The sequence below is a fragment of the Chaetura pelagica genome, unplaced genomic scaffold (assembly GCF_000747805.2).
Source record: "Chaetura pelagica isolate M959 unplaced genomic scaffold, ChaPel_1.0 scaffold82, whole genome shotgun sequence".
In the NCBI taxonomy this organism is placed as follows: domain Eukaryota; kingdom Metazoa; phylum Chordata; class Aves; order Apodiformes; family Apodidae; genus Chaetura; species Chaetura pelagica.
Genome location: NW_009952990.1, coordinates 8,731,998 through 8,751,035, shown reverse-complemented (window position 1 = coordinate 8,751,035; position 19,038 = coordinate 8,731,998). Strand labels below are relative to the sequence as shown.

The 19,038-nt window shown below is 39.5% G+C and overlaps 1 protein-coding gene across 1 annotated transcript in view; it reads right to left on the bottom strand.

The window, feature by feature from the left end:
* The window catches only part of LOC104387755 (chromosome unknown open reading frame, human C18orf21), a 5,386-nt gene extending 5,231 nt beyond the window's left edge, over window positions 1-155 (bottom strand). The window contains exon 1 of the mRNA XM_009996539.1: window positions 92-155. Within this exon, the coding sequence (XP_009994841.1) occupies window positions 92-155 (64 nt within the window). The remainder of the gene's footprint in view (window positions 1-91) is intronic.
* Window positions 156-19,038: the final 18,883 nt, after the last annotated feature.

The window sequence follows — 19,038 nt, the reverse complement described above, 5'->3', positions numbered from 1 at the left end:
TTTCTGAAGGAAAAAGGCAACTTTTTTTCTTGGGGGGGTGGGGGAGGAAGGTTGTTGCTCTGTCAAGAGTTGTCAGGTGAAAAATGTCAACCCGCAGCTCCAGGATGCCGCTTGGTGTTCCAAGTGTGCTGAACATCAGCTATCTCCTGCTCCATCGAGATTCATTTCATCATTTATTTATTTATTTATTTATTTAATGGCAGATACGCGCTTTGCTTTATCATTCTGCAAATGCGCTCCTATTAAACAGAAAAAAACAAACCCCAACCTAACATCAAAAACCAGAACAAAACTCCAACCCTCGGCTTTTCCATGTTTGAGGTGTGTTTTATTAATTCCCTTGGCTCCCCGTTCATTTGCTAGACATTCTTCTTCTTTTGATCTGTGGGTAATGGTGTTCATTTAGCAGAGGTAGGCAGCGGAGCAGGCTTCAATGTTCTATCAAGGAATTTGAATAAATATAATTATTTCTTATTTTCTAACACAGAGTAGCCGAAAGCCTTTAGAAGTAGAAAAGCATGAGAAGAATTTAATTTCTGGGCTTTCTCTAATATGAGAGCTTTACGGTGGCAGTCAGTAAGTCTGGGCTTGCTAATGAAATCTTCATAATAGCAGCAATTAGTACCCCTGCTGACTTTATTTATTATTTTTTTTAATTAAACCCACATTTTTCAATGGACCTTTCAATATTACATTGATAATAGTTTTTGTATGAACTCTACCTTTTCTGAGTGGGAAAGCAGGGATGTCACACAACATCTATTTAAAACACAACTGGAGTTCATCACTCAAAGAGGTTTTTTGGGAAATGAAACATTCCCATTTATTAATACCAGTGGGGGAAAAAAAAAAGAAGCGTGTTTTTTTTTAAACACAATTAAGAAAAAAAACAATTTCCACAGCTTTTTTTGGAAGTGGGTCAGTTCTTACAAGTTTTAGCCATGCAGTTCTGCTTGCCCCCTAGGGAACTGTGTTGCAGAGGAGGGGTGGTGAGGTGAGATAGTGCCTGGCAAAAGGAGGGTGTGCTGGGGAGCTCTCTGTTGCTTGGAGTGAGGACCTGACTGAAGTGGTGCAGGTGGGCGAGAGCTCTCGCACCAGCACTCAGGAGAATATTTTTTTCTGTGAGAACAAGTGCCTGAGTGAGTTGGTTAGCAAGCTGTACTGATGAAGCAATGACTAATACAAGGATTAATTTTCATATCCCTTCCCCTGCCCTTACACTTTTCCTGGGTTTTGGGGGGAATTTTTGATGTGGAATTTTTTGTGGTTGTTTGATTTGTTTTGTTTTGCTTTTCTCTCAGTATCTTCCAGTCTATCTGAAATGCTTTTTATTTATTTATTTATTTCTGCTACTGAGACTAGGCTGGCCCATTCCCCTTTTTATGTTTATTTCACTGGTTTCTCTTTGGATTTTAGGTAGTCATTGTCTGAAAAGCAGTGCTAACAGTACTGCCCAGTGCCACTCATAGACAGGATATCATATGTCTTGTCCCAGTACCTGTCTCAGAAGGCAGAAGCTCTGTTTCTCATATTAGATGTGGTGCTGAATGTGCTAAAAAAAAACCTCTAGAGAGGAAGGTGAAATTACCAAGAAACCATGGCCTCCAATTCATGGCTCCCTATGAGCCCTTTTCTGCAGAACTCCCATCAGAAGTCAGTATTTCTGTGCATCTGGTGCTGGTGGGACCAGACCCTTGAAACCAGATAACCCTCAGCTCCCTAGTACAGTATTTATGGTATCAGTGGGGTGAATTCACCCGCATTTCAAGGCAGAATGCATTTTTCTCTACTTTTTTCCTGGCTTTTTTTCACCAAAAAAGCCCCCACATTAGCAGACCCATGTTACTAACTGCTTCCTGCTTCTATTATTTGGTGTTTTGTAGCTACTACGGCTGACCAACAGGCTTTAAATCTTGCCTAGTGTTTTGTAACAAAAGAAAAAATAGAATGATTTGTGTTGACTTTTGGTCATCGCGTATCATTATTGATTGGAGGGAGGGCGGTGAAGGAGAGCGTTACTGTGTATCTGTTGCTTGTCGGTTTTCCCGAAGGCGGTGGTAGCTAGCAGTCAGTAGAGGGCAATAGAGAAATACAGTTTGTGATACCTAAAGGTTTTGAAGCACTGATTATGTGTTTACAGAAAAGAAAAAGAAGAGAAGAGCCAGGAGGATAGGTTGTTCAGTTTACTACTGGAGACCTGACTGTGACAGACCACCAAGAAAGCAAAATGTTCAAAGAGAGCAAAGAAACCCTTCTGGAGCATCTGCGAGTCTCTCCTTTTTTCCTCAGTTACATAGGATAACTTAGCCAGAACTTACTGATGACTGCATGTTCAGTGGACTCAGGAAGGGACTGGGAGACAAGGGAAGGCACTCTCTGGCAGGAACAGAAGAGGAGGCATTTCAAAGATTCTGCAGGTGACAGAGGTGAGCAAACTCACAGCTTCTCTTTCAGGTGATAATAGGTGTTCAGTCAGCTGTATAGAAGTCACGAGCAAACTAAGTGACTGACTGACATGATATGAGAATTTTGCTTTTCCAGGCATACTGGTGCAGGACTAATTTTATCGTGAAAAAAAAAAGGATAGTGGTGCTACAAGGATGAGTATTTCTAAGCATATGGTATTTTGGAGACATGCTAAAAACTGTTGACTTGTTTTATGTGTAATATTTTATATTAGAACTGTTTGAAACTGCTCATAATTTTATAAGGTTTATGCACTACAGTTCATAGACTCTAGTTTACAGAGAAATATATAAAGAAGATGTGACTATTGTTCCTTTTAGAGGGGATTTTTGCTAAGCTTTTGGACAAATGTGACTTGGAGATTTAGAGAAATTTATTAAGAGATTTGGGATGCCTGGTGGGAATGTCCTCAGATTCTTCAAAGGCTTTAATATCAGAAAGATACTGAGAAGTGGTAACAAAGAATATAGCAATAACAAAAGGAGTTAAGCCACAAGAATCAAGGGGCTGACAGAGGGTTGGGGAAGCAGAAAAAACCCAGAGATTAAGTTAGGAAATAAGCATATTAAACACTTTTCTATTGCCAAGATCTCAGCTGGTGTCACCGTAACACTTGGAAAATATCCTCAGGATGCTGAGAACCATTAACGCAGTACATATAATCAGAGGATAAACTTCCACTTCAGCTGCCACTGGTACCAGAAGTGACCAATAAGGAACATTTGGGAAATGAACGATGAAGAATTGAAGCACTGACATTCTGGGGATATCACAGAGCAAGTGCAAGGGTATCTAGAGGTCAGTCATAGAGTACCCATCTGAAACAAGGCAAACTGATAAATAAAAGAAATGAATCGTATTCTAAACACACACCATCAGCTTTGAAAATCTAATTAAAGGAAAAGTTTTCTAGTGTTCCTCCTGAGCCTGGATTTATTTTGGTATGATAGGTGAGGCTACAGCACAGTGATTTGTCTTTGCTTTGAGTGCCCAAATATGAAAAAGATTAATATGATGATTTTTTTTTACATTGTTTAGAACACCGCTTCCTTGCAGTATGTACCGAGAGAAGGGACAGATAACGTATATAAAGCATGTCACTGTTTTTCATGGGTTAGCAACATCTGACAGGGAAGGGATGCAATGAATATGAGAATCCCCCTCATCTTGAAAGCTTCAAGTTCCAGTCTCCAATTATTTCTGCATTTTGAGTGCTGAAGATTTTCTTGTATACCTGCAAATCCACCATCTCTAAAGATAATAGAAATTAAAGATTATATTGAACAAAAACCTTAGAGAGAAACATACGTCCAGTTTAAGGAAGTCCATAATTGTGTACCAACTCTCTTGAAAGCAGTCTCTGGTAGAAATTATTAGTTCTTAATCTAAAATGGGAAGCACTGGGGCAATAAACATTCTCTTATAGCTGATGCCTATTTTCAGTGAAATTAACATGGTTGCTTTTGGGTGTTAGCTGTAGAGTTTTCTCATGAGTCATATCTCTAGAGATACAACCAAGGGATTTTTTTGTAGCAGGGAGCCACACATGTCAGTAGCTGGGGCTGAAAATGGCAGCTACTGCTTGTTCAAGACCAGGCTTTACTTTGCCTCTGTGTGACTTTGTGATATGTTAGGTCTTTTTATGGTCAGCTTATGAAATAGCCAGCCTGGCATCTTGCCCACGCTAAGGGCTAGGCTTTGAATGGCAGGCTGCAGATGTACAAGGAGGCCCTCCTGTCATAGGAGTTGTAGGAAAGACCATCTGGTTGCAGTGTCCTGCAATACGTAGACAAATACATTCTTCTGCCAATTCTGGATCTAAGTCCTGGTCACCTTGAATCATAAGAAACTTCATTCCTTCATTTTAATTCACAAAACAGTTGTCTAAAAATGTTGAAATCTGAAGCTGAAGTTCTACCTGTGAAAAATACACTGCTAATTAACGTGTTAATTGTGATGTAAACCTTTTCGCTCAATGAGGTATGAAATAGCCCCTCCTGTTATGAATACCAACATGCACAGGAGTTTGTCCCAATCACTCAGGGTCATTTATTGCTGTATTGCAGCACAACCCAGAGCTGCTGTTTCAGCCTCTTGTCAAAACAGGAACATTTTACTTTCTGATGAGTCATCTGGATTTCACTCAGATCTCGTAAGGTTCCCCCACTCTTGCTGTATAGTCCAGCCACTGCCTTAGATGCCTTGCTTTCACAGATGAATGATGGGAGGTGGAACCCTCTTCAGCAGCTGTGGGCTCCATTCCTTAATTACCTTGGAAGGGACTGCTAATGAATGATCAGAGCATTTTTTCTGTCACTGGAGCTGAATGTGCCACATTCCTAGCCTTTTCTGGCCTGGAGTGTGGCAGAGCAGTGCTGGCAACTGACTTAGAGTTTGACACGTGCTGTGCTAAATGTTACCTGCATCAAGACAGAAAGGGAACTAGGTCACCCAAAGGAGGCAGCTGTAGGTTTTTTCCATATTGGTCATATTTGCTTATGAACAACACGGAAGAGCTATCTGTTTCAGGAAGAAGTTTCTTGCTTTTTTTTTTTTTTGCGTGTTTTTTTTTTTTTTTCCTTCTGATGCTAAAAGGGGCTAGAGAAAGTCTTATTTTTTTTTCTTTCTTTTTGCTTTAAATCATACATATATTTTCTTTTTAATTCTGGGTGACCTGTTCTAAGGTGGCACTGGTTTAAGTGTGGTGTTGGACTAGATGGCCTCTAGAGGTTTCTACCCTTACCCTGTAATTTTCAACACTCATACTGTTATTGTGTATTCTTCCTAACTCCAAATTACCTGGGAGAGGGGGGAAAAAAAAAGATTACTACTTAAAAATAATTTTCTTAATTTTCTTCACCCCCTAAGTTATTATTTTAATTCATTTGAAAATCAACCAGGGAAACTAAAACACAGGTACATCCAGTAAATTACTATGTAATGGAATAGTTATTTGCAGTTGTTTATTTCTGAGTTTTGTCATAAATGCTTCCACTGTTGTGTTCAGGCTGCTTCACAGAATTGCTGTTCCACAGAAATTTGGTCAGCTGAGAGCTAAAGTGTTTGAAGGCTGTACTCCCTGCTGCAATTGAAAAGTGGCTTCTCACGTTTTTGTAGTATTGAAGGTTGGTCTGTCTGAGAACCTGGCCTCATTTCTGTTTCTTCTAGTTTTGAGCTTGATGAGTCAGACGGCAAGAAGGGGTGGAATATTTAATGATAAAGTATGTGAAATAATATGAACTTTATTCCTATCAGTTTTTCAGTAATCGATTTTGGTTAAATTTATTCAAAATTAAACTGTTTGCCCAGCTGACATCATTAATTCATCACCCTTGCTGAGACTGAGATCTTCAAAGCCATTTACAACAGCTAAACAAACAAATCTTCCATTGGCTTTGATTATAAAGCCTGCTAAAGTGTGCAGAAGATCTGAATCTTTAGAGATGACAGTGATGGATATAATTTAGACATGAGAGGTAACAGCACCAGGCTTAGAGTGAACTTTAAGCAAGAGTTTAACAGTTGTGTATGAGTGGGTGGTGTAGTGCTCCTTATCTGCTTCAAAACTGCTGTTGAGGCACAGTGGTAGCACAGCATATTTTACCTGCTTGGTTAGAGAGCACTTGATTCTTCATTGCTAGTAATACGGCGTTTCCCCCAAAACATATTCCTCTTTCAAAGACAAAGCTAGAATGGAGAGGATGTAATTACATAAGCGTGAAGCAGCTACAATAAAGAGGAAAAACTCCACACAACAGTAATTTAATTAGACTATGTTATTATCCTGACTAGTGATAGAAAACAGGAAATGTCTTCAGTGAGGCTTGTATTATAGCTGCATAATTCCCCAGTATTGAAAGAAGTTACCCTTTCTAAAGTTGGCCTGCATGCAAGGCCCCCTACTTTCCTGTGTCCCTCAGGGATTTTTAACAGAAAACAAAACAGCGAGTCGTAGGTGATTAAATAAATCTCTCTCTCTCTTTTTTTTTTTTTTTTTTTTTTTTTTAACCCCAGAGGTCTTTGCTTAAGCATCCCAAGTCAGAAGAGGCTCTGAGTAGTTATGCACATGTTAAACAAGCATCATTAGAGTTGTTTTTTTACTTCCTACTTATTTGAAGTGTGGGAAAGGGCTGATGCAGTCTCCAGACTCTTTCAGGGAGGTTTATTTTTTTAATGTATTCTTCTTCTTCTTATTATTATTATTATTATTATTATTGAATTCTAACAGTAGTGTTTGTGCATGGTCTGCATCAGTCTCCTGAAAGGTCATTTTGTCGTTCAGTGAGGAAAAGACATGTCTTTCCTCTTTAGAAAATTAATTTTTAAATGGTTAGGCTGATGGCATGGTAGCCAAAACAAATGTTGTCAATTCATTATTCGGCTTAGTTTGTATGAATGAAAATTAGTTTTTTCTTTACCATGTCCTTAAGCAAAGTTTTCCTGATGAAAATATGTGTGGTTTGGGTTTTTTTATTAATTTCACCCTTCCTTCTAAGCCAGTCTGAAATCTCTACATCCCTTAGTAGTGTTTGGAAAAAAAGATCACAGAATCACAGATCTGTCAGAGTTGGAAGGGACCTCTAGAGATCATCTAGTCCAACTCTCCTGCTAAAGCAGGATCACCTAGAACACATTACGCAGGACTGCATTCGGGATCTGGTTATCATGATAGCATAGCTGAAAGGTAGGACAGGGGAAAGCCTGAAAGAGTAAAGGTCCAGATAAAGATGTACTGGCAGGTCAATAAAGAGCTTGTCACAGTGCCTGTTGGCTCTCTGCTTCTGTTTCGTATTCTCTGGTGGTTGATTATTTGCCTGAGTGCTGAGGTACCATGGTGATGGAGAGACTACCAGTGCCACAGACCCAGCATGCTGTGTATTCATTAAGACATTGTTTTTCAAAGGAAACCCCAAATAAAGACAATTTTGAAAATCCTCAGTATACCTAACATTGCTGTTGACTTTCCTCTTTAATGATACAAGTTAGTGTGATAGGAATCCCGTTAGGTTTTTCAGTCTGCTGTTGGTATCCACAGCTTTCTCCTGAAAACATAAGTGGTTTGAAAGGCTTCATGCTCCTTCCATATGTTAAGTATAGCACATTTGTTCATTGGCCTTTCTGTGCAGCTATTTAGCCCTGCTAGTTTGCTCATGTGACCTTTGTGAAACTAGAAGATTAAAAGTGCAACTTGGGAGATCCTGGCCAGCAACTAGCTGCTGGAATGCGAACTGGCAAGTTACCCTTCCTTCTTCTCCTAATACAAAGCCTTCTGCCTGAGTAGCTCCTATGCAGCATCTCTTCTGCAGTGTCAGATTTTGAGGTCTGATCCTCACACAAACCTCTGTTGCTGTAGTTACTTTTTATAGTGCAGTGCTATTTATATCTCTGAATATTTATGGTGTCTGCCACCAGAAAGGTATCACCAAGCAATAGTTTCCCACAGAGGGCATTGCTGTGCTAGCAACCCTCCAAGATAACTGCACAGAATGTTACTTCTTTATCATGAGTACCTTATGAGTTTGCTCCTGGTCTTGGTACCTCGAATTGTTTCACAACAGTTTTCTGGTGCATGCAGCAGATTGAACTGTCATGCTGGCAGTCTATGAACCTCCAGCACGTGACATGCCCAAGAGGCAAGCTAAACCCCAGAGGAGGGAATCAGATAGAGTTAGATGTAAGGTACGAACCTGCTGGAGCTGGATAATTTTCCTCAAGCTCCAGTGATCATAAAAGCTCACTTTAACTTTTTCATAAAAGCTCACTTTAACTTTTGTTGCAGCCCTGAGGAAATGGAAAAGATATCTTTCCTACTTACATTTTCCTTGCATGATAAAAAGGTACCAGATAGCTTTTTCAGGCCTATCTCTTACCATCTGCTCTGACAGGAATTAGCTCACCAATTGGTGTGGGCCAAGTTCCATTAATATGCAGTAGAACTGTGCAGAAAAGCTCAAAACTCAGACATTGATGCAGGGATGCTGTTTATGTCTCCCTTGCATGAGGTAGGAAGTGCCTGTGATGCACTGCTTTCCAAGCAGTGTGAAGACAAAGCAACATCATTTGAATCTCCCAAATTACTGATAGCCAAAAAAAAAAACAAAAACAAAAAACAGGTGTAGTGAAGTATAGCAATCCTTTTAACATTTCTGAGCAAAGGGTGAGTGAGTCTTAGTGGGAATTGTGGGTCAGGACAGTGGTCTCCTCCCTGGCCTGCTTTGTGTAAGATCTGAGATGATGTTGTTGCAGGGGTGGTGTGAGAGAAGCCAGAACTTACCCTTTAAGGGTTTAATTTGGAAGGCATTGGAAGTGGGATCTTCTCTTTTTTCTTATGCAGTATGGGACTTTCCACCTGGGTACCATCTGGTCTGTGAACTCTCTAGAATCCACAAAACCTTGTAAGACATACAGGAGCAGCAACTCTGCTCTGCTCTGGTGTTTTACTGGGGTGAAAGAACAGTTCTTGAGGAAAGTGGACCATAAGCACTGTTTGCCTCTTTGCCTCTCCTGTCTCCAGGAGCCAGTGCAGGGAGAGTCACACCATTCTCTCTCCCAGGTGGAAGTCAGGCCAGACAGCACGGGAAGGCACCAAATAGGGTGCAGACTGGTATTGTTGGGTATCAGATCAATACCTTAACAATCCTGGTGCCTGTGGTATAATTGCAAAACTGGGTCTTGACATCACAATATAGACTACTACTATTGACATGGCAAACATCTACAGTGCAGAATCTATGAGTTATCCTGCAAACCATTTCCTCTTTTTCATTAACCTGCAGTAATTTCTGTGGTGTTTCTTTGCATTAAATCTGAGGTGTATTGATGGCAATCACAGAAATGGTTCATTTATCTCCCTCATCCTTTCCTTCCCAAGAGTGTCCCATTTTTGAGAATTGCCCTAGGAACACGTGCAAGTTGAGCATGGATAGAGGCATCTCCTGCCAGCAGATCTGCATACTTGTTTTTTTCCATGAACTATTGTCTGGATCTTGGCAAGGCCTTGGAATCTTTCCTGGAGGAGCAGTTCTGGATTATTCACCATTTTTTTCTGTGAGCTGAAGTGAAAATAGACAAGTTAAGACTCTGAGCTTGAGCTCAAAGTCAAACCCAGGCTTCCCAATGTGAGCTCAGAACTGAGTTTTAATTTGGCCCTTTATGGATTATGACAGAATTTGATTTTAAGTCTGAATGGTATCAAGGTCCTGTGATACTTGTGTAAATATACTGGCTTAGTGCTTACAGTATGTTTACAGCCTGCTGTTAATTTCTAACTAGTGGCATTTTCCTCCTTGGCTACAGTGCTAGAAGCTGTGGGCTTTACTGTTGGTATTGGGTTTGGTACATTATGGTGGTAACAAAATCTGCAGATATAATAAATGGTCAGATAGGAGGGTCAGATGTGAGTCCATTTCTAAGGAATCTTAACATCTGTTGGAATGAGTAGAAAAAAGAGTTTATTTAGGTGGCACAACTGCAATGAATGGCTTCTCACTTTGCGAAATGCAGATCTGTTATTTTTCTGTCCTCAGACACTTGGTAACTTTGGTTTAAAACAGCAGGCTCAAATCCAAACTGAGTTCAAGTTTTCCAAGTGTCCAATTAACAACAGGTATTAAAAAGACAGCAATCACCTGGTCTAATGCTGAAAGAGTTAATGAGGAATTAAGGAGGAAATAAAAGAGTTTCTAGAGTTATGTTTAATTTTTCAGTCTCTTTGCCGTCTGCCAGTCCTTTACATAAATGCTAAAGAATTAATTAAAAATCAAAATACATTTTAAAGACCGATTTAAGAAACTGAACGTGCAATACTTACTTTGGAAAATCGCAACACTATTTTCTGACACGATCTTACATTTGTGACAAGGGAAAACTCAATTATTTTAGTGGATTGCTGGAGAAGTAGATGTTAATCTCACTTTATTCATTCTCATTTTAACAGATTGACTTGGAACCCTTCAGTTTCAAGGAATGTCAAGGTGTCAGAGTGAGTTCATATGGAACAGATGAGTTTTCTGGAAAAAGCCTCCAATTTGATAAACTTCCAGGAAAAAATCACATGACTGGCAGGAGACAAAGTACCTTTGCTGTGAATTTTTGCTGGTCCCACCAAAGTTGATGCTGCTTTGGGAATTGGCTTCATCTGAGATTAGGACTTTGGCTATAGTCTGGTGTTAGTGTTGAAGATGAAGGTGCTGATTATTAAAGCTGTGTCAGCTTTTCAGCAATGAACTGATGTTCTTTTTGGCTTCAGTTCAATGCTCTTTGAGTGAGAACCCTTGATTGATGTTAAGTGTTTCTCAACTATTCTTGTGTGGGTATGAAGCTGATGTCTTGCTACTGTTTGTGGAGCCAACAAATAAACAAGTATAAAGAAAGAAAAAAATACCCCAAAACAAACCAACCAAAAAACCCCACAGAAATAGTAGTTTAAGTTGGTGGCTGTTGTTGAATATGCTTGCCTTTCCTTTTGCAGCAGCAGAACACACTGGCATTGCAGGTGGGTCGTCCAACAGCTCCCATTCAGACTGTGGCCAATCCTGCTTCATGGATCAGCCAACAACTGCCTCCTGATCTGTGCTTGCACCTGTTTCCTCTTCTTCTGGAATAAGCAGTTTTGTCTGAAAAGAGCATTGACAAAGACCAAAGTTGCGCACCCAGTGATACAAAGGAAATAACGTTTTCTTGATGCTTGCGGAATGAAAGTGGCATCTGTTGCCATGGAAATAGTCAATTTATGAAAGAAGTAGTTTTGAGGAGGCTGAACATCACCACTAATCTAAGAGATTGCAGTCAAGACAAAAGGTTAAAATTGGAGATGTACTAATTAGGAGATAGCTGCGTTTCTGATAATGTAAGGATGGATACAAAGGAATTCTATTTGATGAAAATGCTGCTGTCCTGGCTAATCCCTTGAACCTATTACTCTGAATACACAACATGGATTAGAATCATCCCTAGTATAAATCTACTGAATTGTGTTCAAATAAGTTAGACTTAATGGGTATAAATAGGCACTATGTCCTGGAAAGGTTCTTTCAAATACTTACTTATAATGTATTTTAAGAGTTATTTTTTCATGTTCCATTTTTGGGCACATTTTTCTGGGTTTTGCTTTGTATTTTGCAAGTACTGATATCCTCTCTGTCCTTTTGTCTCTGCTCAACACTTTTTCTGAGGTGCAGAAATTACTGTGGTTCTTCAGATTTCTCCTTAAATGTGCTAAAAATGTCATAAAATAGAGAAAAGGCATTGTTATTTCCACTGCACTTCCTCTGTTGATTACTTGTGCCAAGACAAAGTGAATAACAGTAAAGTCATCGTCTTCAAACAGGAATGTTTGGGCCAGATCCTCTCTGCTCATACAAAGTGCCAAAACTTCACTCTCTTCAGGAGAAATACATCTCTCTACAAGTTCGGAAAATACATCAGCATGCTATTTTTGTTAGTTTTTGCAGCTTTAGAGCACTGAAAACACATCTGACAAACTCCATCTGAGCAGCAGATAACATTTTTTAAAATAATTGCACAGTTTGCCCTTTTATTACACAAAAGATTTAGTTATTCTTAATTAAAGCTCCTATTGATTATATTTGTGTGAGTTCTAGCTATTCAAATAATGTTGGGCCCTACATTCTTCTATTATTATTTTTTCACATACAAGTAGCTTGCATTATCCCAAAAACCTTTATCTATGTAATTATTGTCACAATTTTGTAATGAAGACTATATGTGTAAAATGGAATGGGAAATATTGTTGGATGTGTCCCCCAAAATGACACTAGTAACATCAAAACAGTAAAAGTATGACCATCGCATTATTCATCAAAGAGCTGAAGGACATTCTGTGCCCAGTGAACACAAGCAATGGGTCTTTACAAGTAGCTGTAAAGGACATTCTAGCATGTCATACTCCCAACTGTATCGCAAGCTGTGACTTGAAGGCTGAAATTTTGCCCTGACTTTTCTATCTGGGAGACTATTTGAGGAACTCATAGGCTTATTGGTAGGTCCCTTCTTTACAGCCTAGATGAATGTGTGACATATATACTACTTTCCCCACACCCTCCCCTCCTCTTCATGCTATTTTTGCTCTTTAACTTAAACAACACTTCTCCCACCTGTAGGTAACTTCTTCAAGGCATTTCTAGGCAGCAGTTATATACTTACTTAGCTCTTTTATCGCTACGCTAAACACCATAGCTCTGTTAGTATCTTTGGGTGGAGGATCCCCATTCCTTCACTCACTTTAGAAGCTATTGTCTGCACTTTTCCCCATTTGAGTTACCTTTCTTGAGTGAGTACAGGATTTCAGGTGAGGTACAACCCACACTTTGGACATGATCACCGATGTCTGCTAGATTCTACTGAAAATTTCTGTCTTCATGTACTACAGTCTTATTTGCCTTTTTAATTGGGTTATTCATTTAGTCATCCTCTCATTGGCAACTACAGTCCTCATTTATCTCTACCTGATCATCTTCCAAGTAACATTTGAATTTTCTGCACGTGACCTCGCTGTTTACCCTGGTCCATGGCTCCCATCTTCAAGCTGCTCTATTTGCATAGTTTCATTACTCTTCTGTATTGATAGTACAAGAGTGTCCAGGTACTCTTCTATCTAGAACTATTAAAGGACAGCAAAAGCCCCAGGATGGATCCTGAAGAACACCACTACTAATCACAATTGACTTCATGCATGCCTTCATAATGGCACTTACCTGTTCCAACTTCTCCTTTAGCTGTTTTTTTAACCACCAAAAAATCTTCTCCTTAGTCCTCAGATTCCCTAATACTGGGTAACAATGTCAAATGCATTTTTAAAGTCCTGAAAGATTATGTCTCTTACTCTTCATATGTACAGAAGATCACTTACCTCATCTAAGAAAACTTTATGCATAGTTTGTATGGTGTGACTTTGGTAACTTGTTGTTACATTTTATCCAGTTTCACATTTATCTCTGTGTCTTTATTTATTGTTTTCCTCAAAATGTATTTTAAGATCTTTCATACTATGAGGTAAAATGAAATAGTCTGTAATTTCCCAACTGTTTTCTTCTCTTGTTTTTCTTGACTTACTTTTTTTAAGTAATGAAACTATATTTACTATTTTTCAGTTTTACTCCCAAATTGATAGTGCTATTAAAAGTATTTGTCACTGGGCTAGCATTACATATCAGAAATTTTTAGAATCATAAAATCATAGAATGGTTAAGAATGGAAGGAACCTTAAGGATCATCAGGCTCCAACCTCCCTGCTATGAGCAGGGACACCTCACACTAGACTAGGCTGCACAAAGCCTCATCCAGCCTGGCCTTAAACACCTCCAGGGAGGGGGCATCCACAACCTTCCTGAGCAGCCTCTTCCAGTGTTTTACCACCCTTGTGGTGAAGAATTTATTCCTGATGTCTAACCTAAATCTCTTCTCTTTCATTCAAAACCATTACCCCTTCAGGTACTGGAAGGCCACTAGAAGGTCTGCCCAGAGCCTTGTCTTCTCCAAACTGAATAGCCCCGACTCCCTCAGCCTGTCTTCATAGCAGAGGTGCTCCAGCCCTTTGATCATCTTTGTGGCCCTTCTGTGGACCCTTTCCAACAGCTCCATGTCTTTCTTGTGATAAGGGCTCCAGGTGCAGCCTTACCAGAGCAGAGCAGAGGGGCAGAATGCCCTTCCTGCCCTGCTGGCCACATTTCTTTTGATGCAACCCAGGATGCATTTGGCTCTCTGGGCTGGGAGCACACACTGGCAGCTCATGTTGAGCTTCTCATTTACTACGACCCCCAAGTATTTTCCTTGGGACTGCTCTCCAGCTATTCTTCCCCCACTTGTGTTTGTGTCTGGAGTTGTGCCAACCCAGGTGCAGGACCTTGCACTTGGCCTTGTTGAACTTCATGAGGTTGGCACTGGCCCACCTCTCCAACCTGTCAAGGTCCCTCTAGATGGCATCCATCCCTTCCCTCTAGGGTGTCAACTACTCCACACAGCTTGGTATCGTCAGCAGAGTTGCTGAGGATACACTCAATCCCACTGTCCATGTCTCCAACAAAGATGTTGAACAGCACTGGTCCCAATACTGACCCTGAGAAACACCACTCATCACTTGCCTCCATTTGGATCACAACTCTCTGGGTGCAGCCATCCAGCCAATTACTTATGCACCAAGTGGTCTGTCTGTCAAATCTATGTCTTGTATATTTGGAGACCAGGATGTCATGTGGGACAGTGTCAAATGACTTGCGTGAATTCAAGTAGATGATATCAGTTGCTCTGCCATTATCCACCATGTCTGTAGCCTTGTCATAGAAGGCCACCAAATTGGTAAGGCACAATTTGCCCTTTGTGAAGCCACGTTGGCTGTCACTCATCACTTCATCATTTTCCATGTGTCTTAGCAGACTTTCCAGTAGGATCTATTATTTGATCTTGCTGGGCACAGAGGTGAGACTGACTGGCTTGTAGTTCCCCGAGTCTCCCTTTTCCCCCTTTTTAAAAACAGGGGCTATGTTCCCTTTTTTCCAATCAGTGGGAACCTCACCAGTCTGCCATGACCACTCAAATATGATGGAGAGAGGCTTAGCAACTGCCTCCACCAGCTCCCTCAGGACCCATGGATGGACCCTATCAGGTTCCATAGACTTGTGCACCTTCAGGCTTGATACATTACATTCTGAGTTGAGTTTTTGTGTTAGCTGTAGTATTTGTGATTATTTACATACTCACATTATTGCTATTTAACCTATCTTTGTAAGTTCAACTTAAAACTTCCTATTGAAAAAAGTGGCAAAATACTTATTCAGGGCCTTACCTTCTATTGTTTTTCTCTATCTCTGTCTTTCTCTCACAGTGGCACAGCATTTTTCCTTGTCTTTTTTTACTTATTCTACTAAGGAGCCTTTCACTTTTTTTTTTTTTTTTTTTTTTTTGTATTCTTTGCAAGATATAACTCAGTTGGGTTCTTGGCAGTTCAAACTTTATCTTTGTACTTCCTGACCTCTCAGATGTTTTTAGTTTGTGTACAGTACCTTTGGCATTCTGCAGCATAGTAAAACCTACTCATTCAATTTACTGTCCTTTTTCTGTACTGCAGAATAGACATATCTTGAGAGAGCTTAAATACCATTTTTGTTGTTTGACAGTGCTTTACTATGCTAGTGCAATTCTTAAGTTCCTATGCCTACCTTGTTTCCTTCTTAAAAAAAAGAATCCCACTCATGTCAAAATCAAAGCTATGAAGATCATTTAGGTCAGAAAAAGGTCACAGATCAGGGTCTACATTCTTTAATTTTTCCTGGATTTTTGTCAGGTCTAAAGATGTATCATGGCTGTGTTGCATTAACACTGGAAAAACATATTCAGCAGCAGACTGCTCCAAAGAGCTTGCAACTGAAATGAAGATACATTCAAGGCCAAAGGAAGCAACTATTTTTTTTTACAGTCACTGTAATTTGGGAAAGAAGTCATCTAGGGCATGACCAGTCTAAGTCTGTCTCTCAGTTGCAGGAAGATTTTTCCTGTTCTCATCCACTACAGTCATTAACAGGAGCAGGAAATTTCAGTAGGATACTGGGAAGAAAAAGAGACAAAATTTCATGTCCTCTACTGGTGCAATTGCATTTTTTAGCCAATCTAATAGTAGATTAGTAGTGCCTGGGGATATGTTTTATGTGTGAACATGGTGGAGTAGGGTTAAAGTTTGGACTTGATGATCTTAAAGGTCATTTCCTACCTAAATGACTCTATGATTTTAGAATTCTATTATGTATTAGCTGTTAATCTGTTACAGGGAGAAGGCAGCGGATGGGTCAAAACCTGATTTGGCTGTTAACAAATTTTGAACAACAGTCATTACATGACTGAACAAAGAAGTATATGACATGCAGAAAATATTTATTGCTATATAATAAAGCTTTGGTTTAGATTGAACCTATTCATAAGTAGTATTACACACAATTCTGTGAAGATAGAAGTCTAAATGCAGTTAGATTAGCTGATGAACTGCAGAAATGTGACCTGAATTATGGCTCTCCTGTGCTTTCTATTAATAAACCCTTTTCTCACTACAAATAACTTGCAAAATACATTTAAAGTAATGCATTAATGAAAAAAAAATATAAAAAAATCAAATGGACACAGCTACTTTGAATAGTGTCTTGTTTTCCTGTGGGGAAAAAAAAACAACAAATGAACAAAAAAAAACCCCCAAAACATAAAAAAACCCTCAAACTCCAAACCTCTTTGGTGTGTAAATCTGTCCATTTACTTCAGCAGCATCTTGGTGAATGTAAGTTTAACAAAACTTAGCTGGAATGTCACTCTGATCTGTGTCAGAAAGACTCAGAAGAGATTAGTGGGGAATCTGTATGCGATTCAATACTTACTATTGTGCCAGCTTCACAGCAAGGCAGGATCCTGGGTCATAGGAAAGAAGAGGAAACAATTTTGGTTTGAAGAATGCCATCTCATGTATGTACAAAGCTATTACTTCCCTCTCTGGCAGAGCTATGTATTGTATTTACCAAAAGAACAGCAATAAATCTTACAGAAGTGCTCACATAATGCTATATTAAGGAATTTCAAAGAAATTCTGATCAAGGCTATGAACACCTCCCGAATTGCTGGTACCAGCACAGTGTTGTGAAGAGCACTACTAGACAGCTTCCACTAGCACCAGGGTTGCAGTTACTCCTGTAGGGTCTGGCCGAGACAGATTGGGGTGTGTCATACCGAAGACTCTCCCCCAAAGAGCAGTCAGTTTGCCCAACGTGAGCCCGTGGGCGAGGCTTGCTTTCAGATAGCACCAGGGCTGTCAAACCATTTTGTTTCATCCAAGCAATTTTGGATACACCTGGGCCGAATTCTACCGAGGGGTGGTGAGTCCACTCGATAGGGCAGAACACTAATCCTCGATCTTAACCTGGGACAGAGGGCCTCTCGGTTTCCCGGTAGGGCATGCACCGAGATCACGCGGACGTGAGACCTCCTCTTCCTAGCTCAATGGTAACGCAGGGTTGCCTTCTAAGAGAGTCATAGTCTCGCCCCAGTCGATAGGGCAGAGCACTAAGCCCCGATCTTAACCTGGGGCAGAGGTCCACTTGGTCACCCGGTAGGGCATCCAGCAGGACCACGAGGAGGTGGGACCTCTGCAGCTGAGCCCAGTGGTAACGCAGAGTTCCCGTCTTAAGAGAGTCATAGTTACTCCTAAAAATTAAAAAAAATTACCATTGTAAATAGTTTTTTCCTCAGTCTCTGTTCTAATATAGACACCAAAAATCTTTGTTTTGTTCTCTTGTTCTATTTTTTTAATTATTTTTTTTTCCCAGGAAAGAACAACTAGAAACAATTGAAAGTGGAGGGAATATGTTAAATGAGGATGATAAGTCATGGTAATGTAAAGCTGCCCCTTCCTGTATATAATGGATTTCTGAGCTGTATCTTTAGAAAACAAAACGGCATCTCAGCCTTAGGATTTGTACTCTTGTATTAACTTTTCAGGAAGACAACTCTGCTAGATCCAGGACGCTCCCTCTGTTAATCACCTCTTAAAAGTGATGGGTGTTGATTTGAAACTGAGAGAGAAAAAAATAACTGATTTAATTTTCAGTTGTTTAAAATACACAAATCACTAATTAAATAAAAACAAAAACTATAATTCTTTTTAATGCTATTAGTTAAAAACAATGCATTTTATTTTTGGCATATATGTGTTTGTTGATTTTTCTTAGCTGTGGAGAAAGAGTTACAAAACAAATAATGTGGCATAGGTATTTACTTGACAGTCTGGCCAAACAAACTGACCTGATTAAGGTGAAAATTTTTCATTGCAGTGAAATTTCTATTAGTGCATTAGGAGATTTGTAGTGAATGGCATGTTCTTGTTGCAGGTTTGTGTTAATAAAAAACAAAACATCACAAAGCCCAAATATTCAACGACAAAATAATTTTATTTTGAATCCCAAAAAGGCTCAGTGATCCCTTCTGACTATTACAATTTAGATGCTTCTTGTTCCTGTTCTGTTTACGGGCCTGTTTGCCTGTCTGAACCTAATCTTCTGTGACGTGCCACTATCTCTGCTTAATGGCTATGGACATAGCTTATTCTCTGATGAATTGAGGGAAATATATTCTAATAATGTAGCTACACAAGGGAATGAAGTATGAGTCATTCATACTTCAATATCAGTGAGGGCCAAAAACTTGTATTTAAAGTGCCCCTGGAAAATTAAATTCAACTGCAAAGTTAAAAACCATAAATATTTTTAATTACTTCTAGACATCTAGTTCTCATTTACTATTGAATGCATATGATGACTTCAATAAAACTATTTAGGAAGTGAGTTTAGGATTTGAGCTGTGCTGAAACTTAGCAATGTGCATGAAAGGCAGTCCAAATTTTTATACAAATTACATAATCTGATAGGAGGAAGAAAGAAGTGGTAGTGAGTTAAGAGCATGTTGGGCTATTGGTATTCTTCAGCCATACTCTATTTGTACACAGAATGTTTTTGTTGATGACTCTTAATCGTTTCATTCAATTTGTAGCATTTGAGACAGAAAGCATTTTTTATACAAGTGATG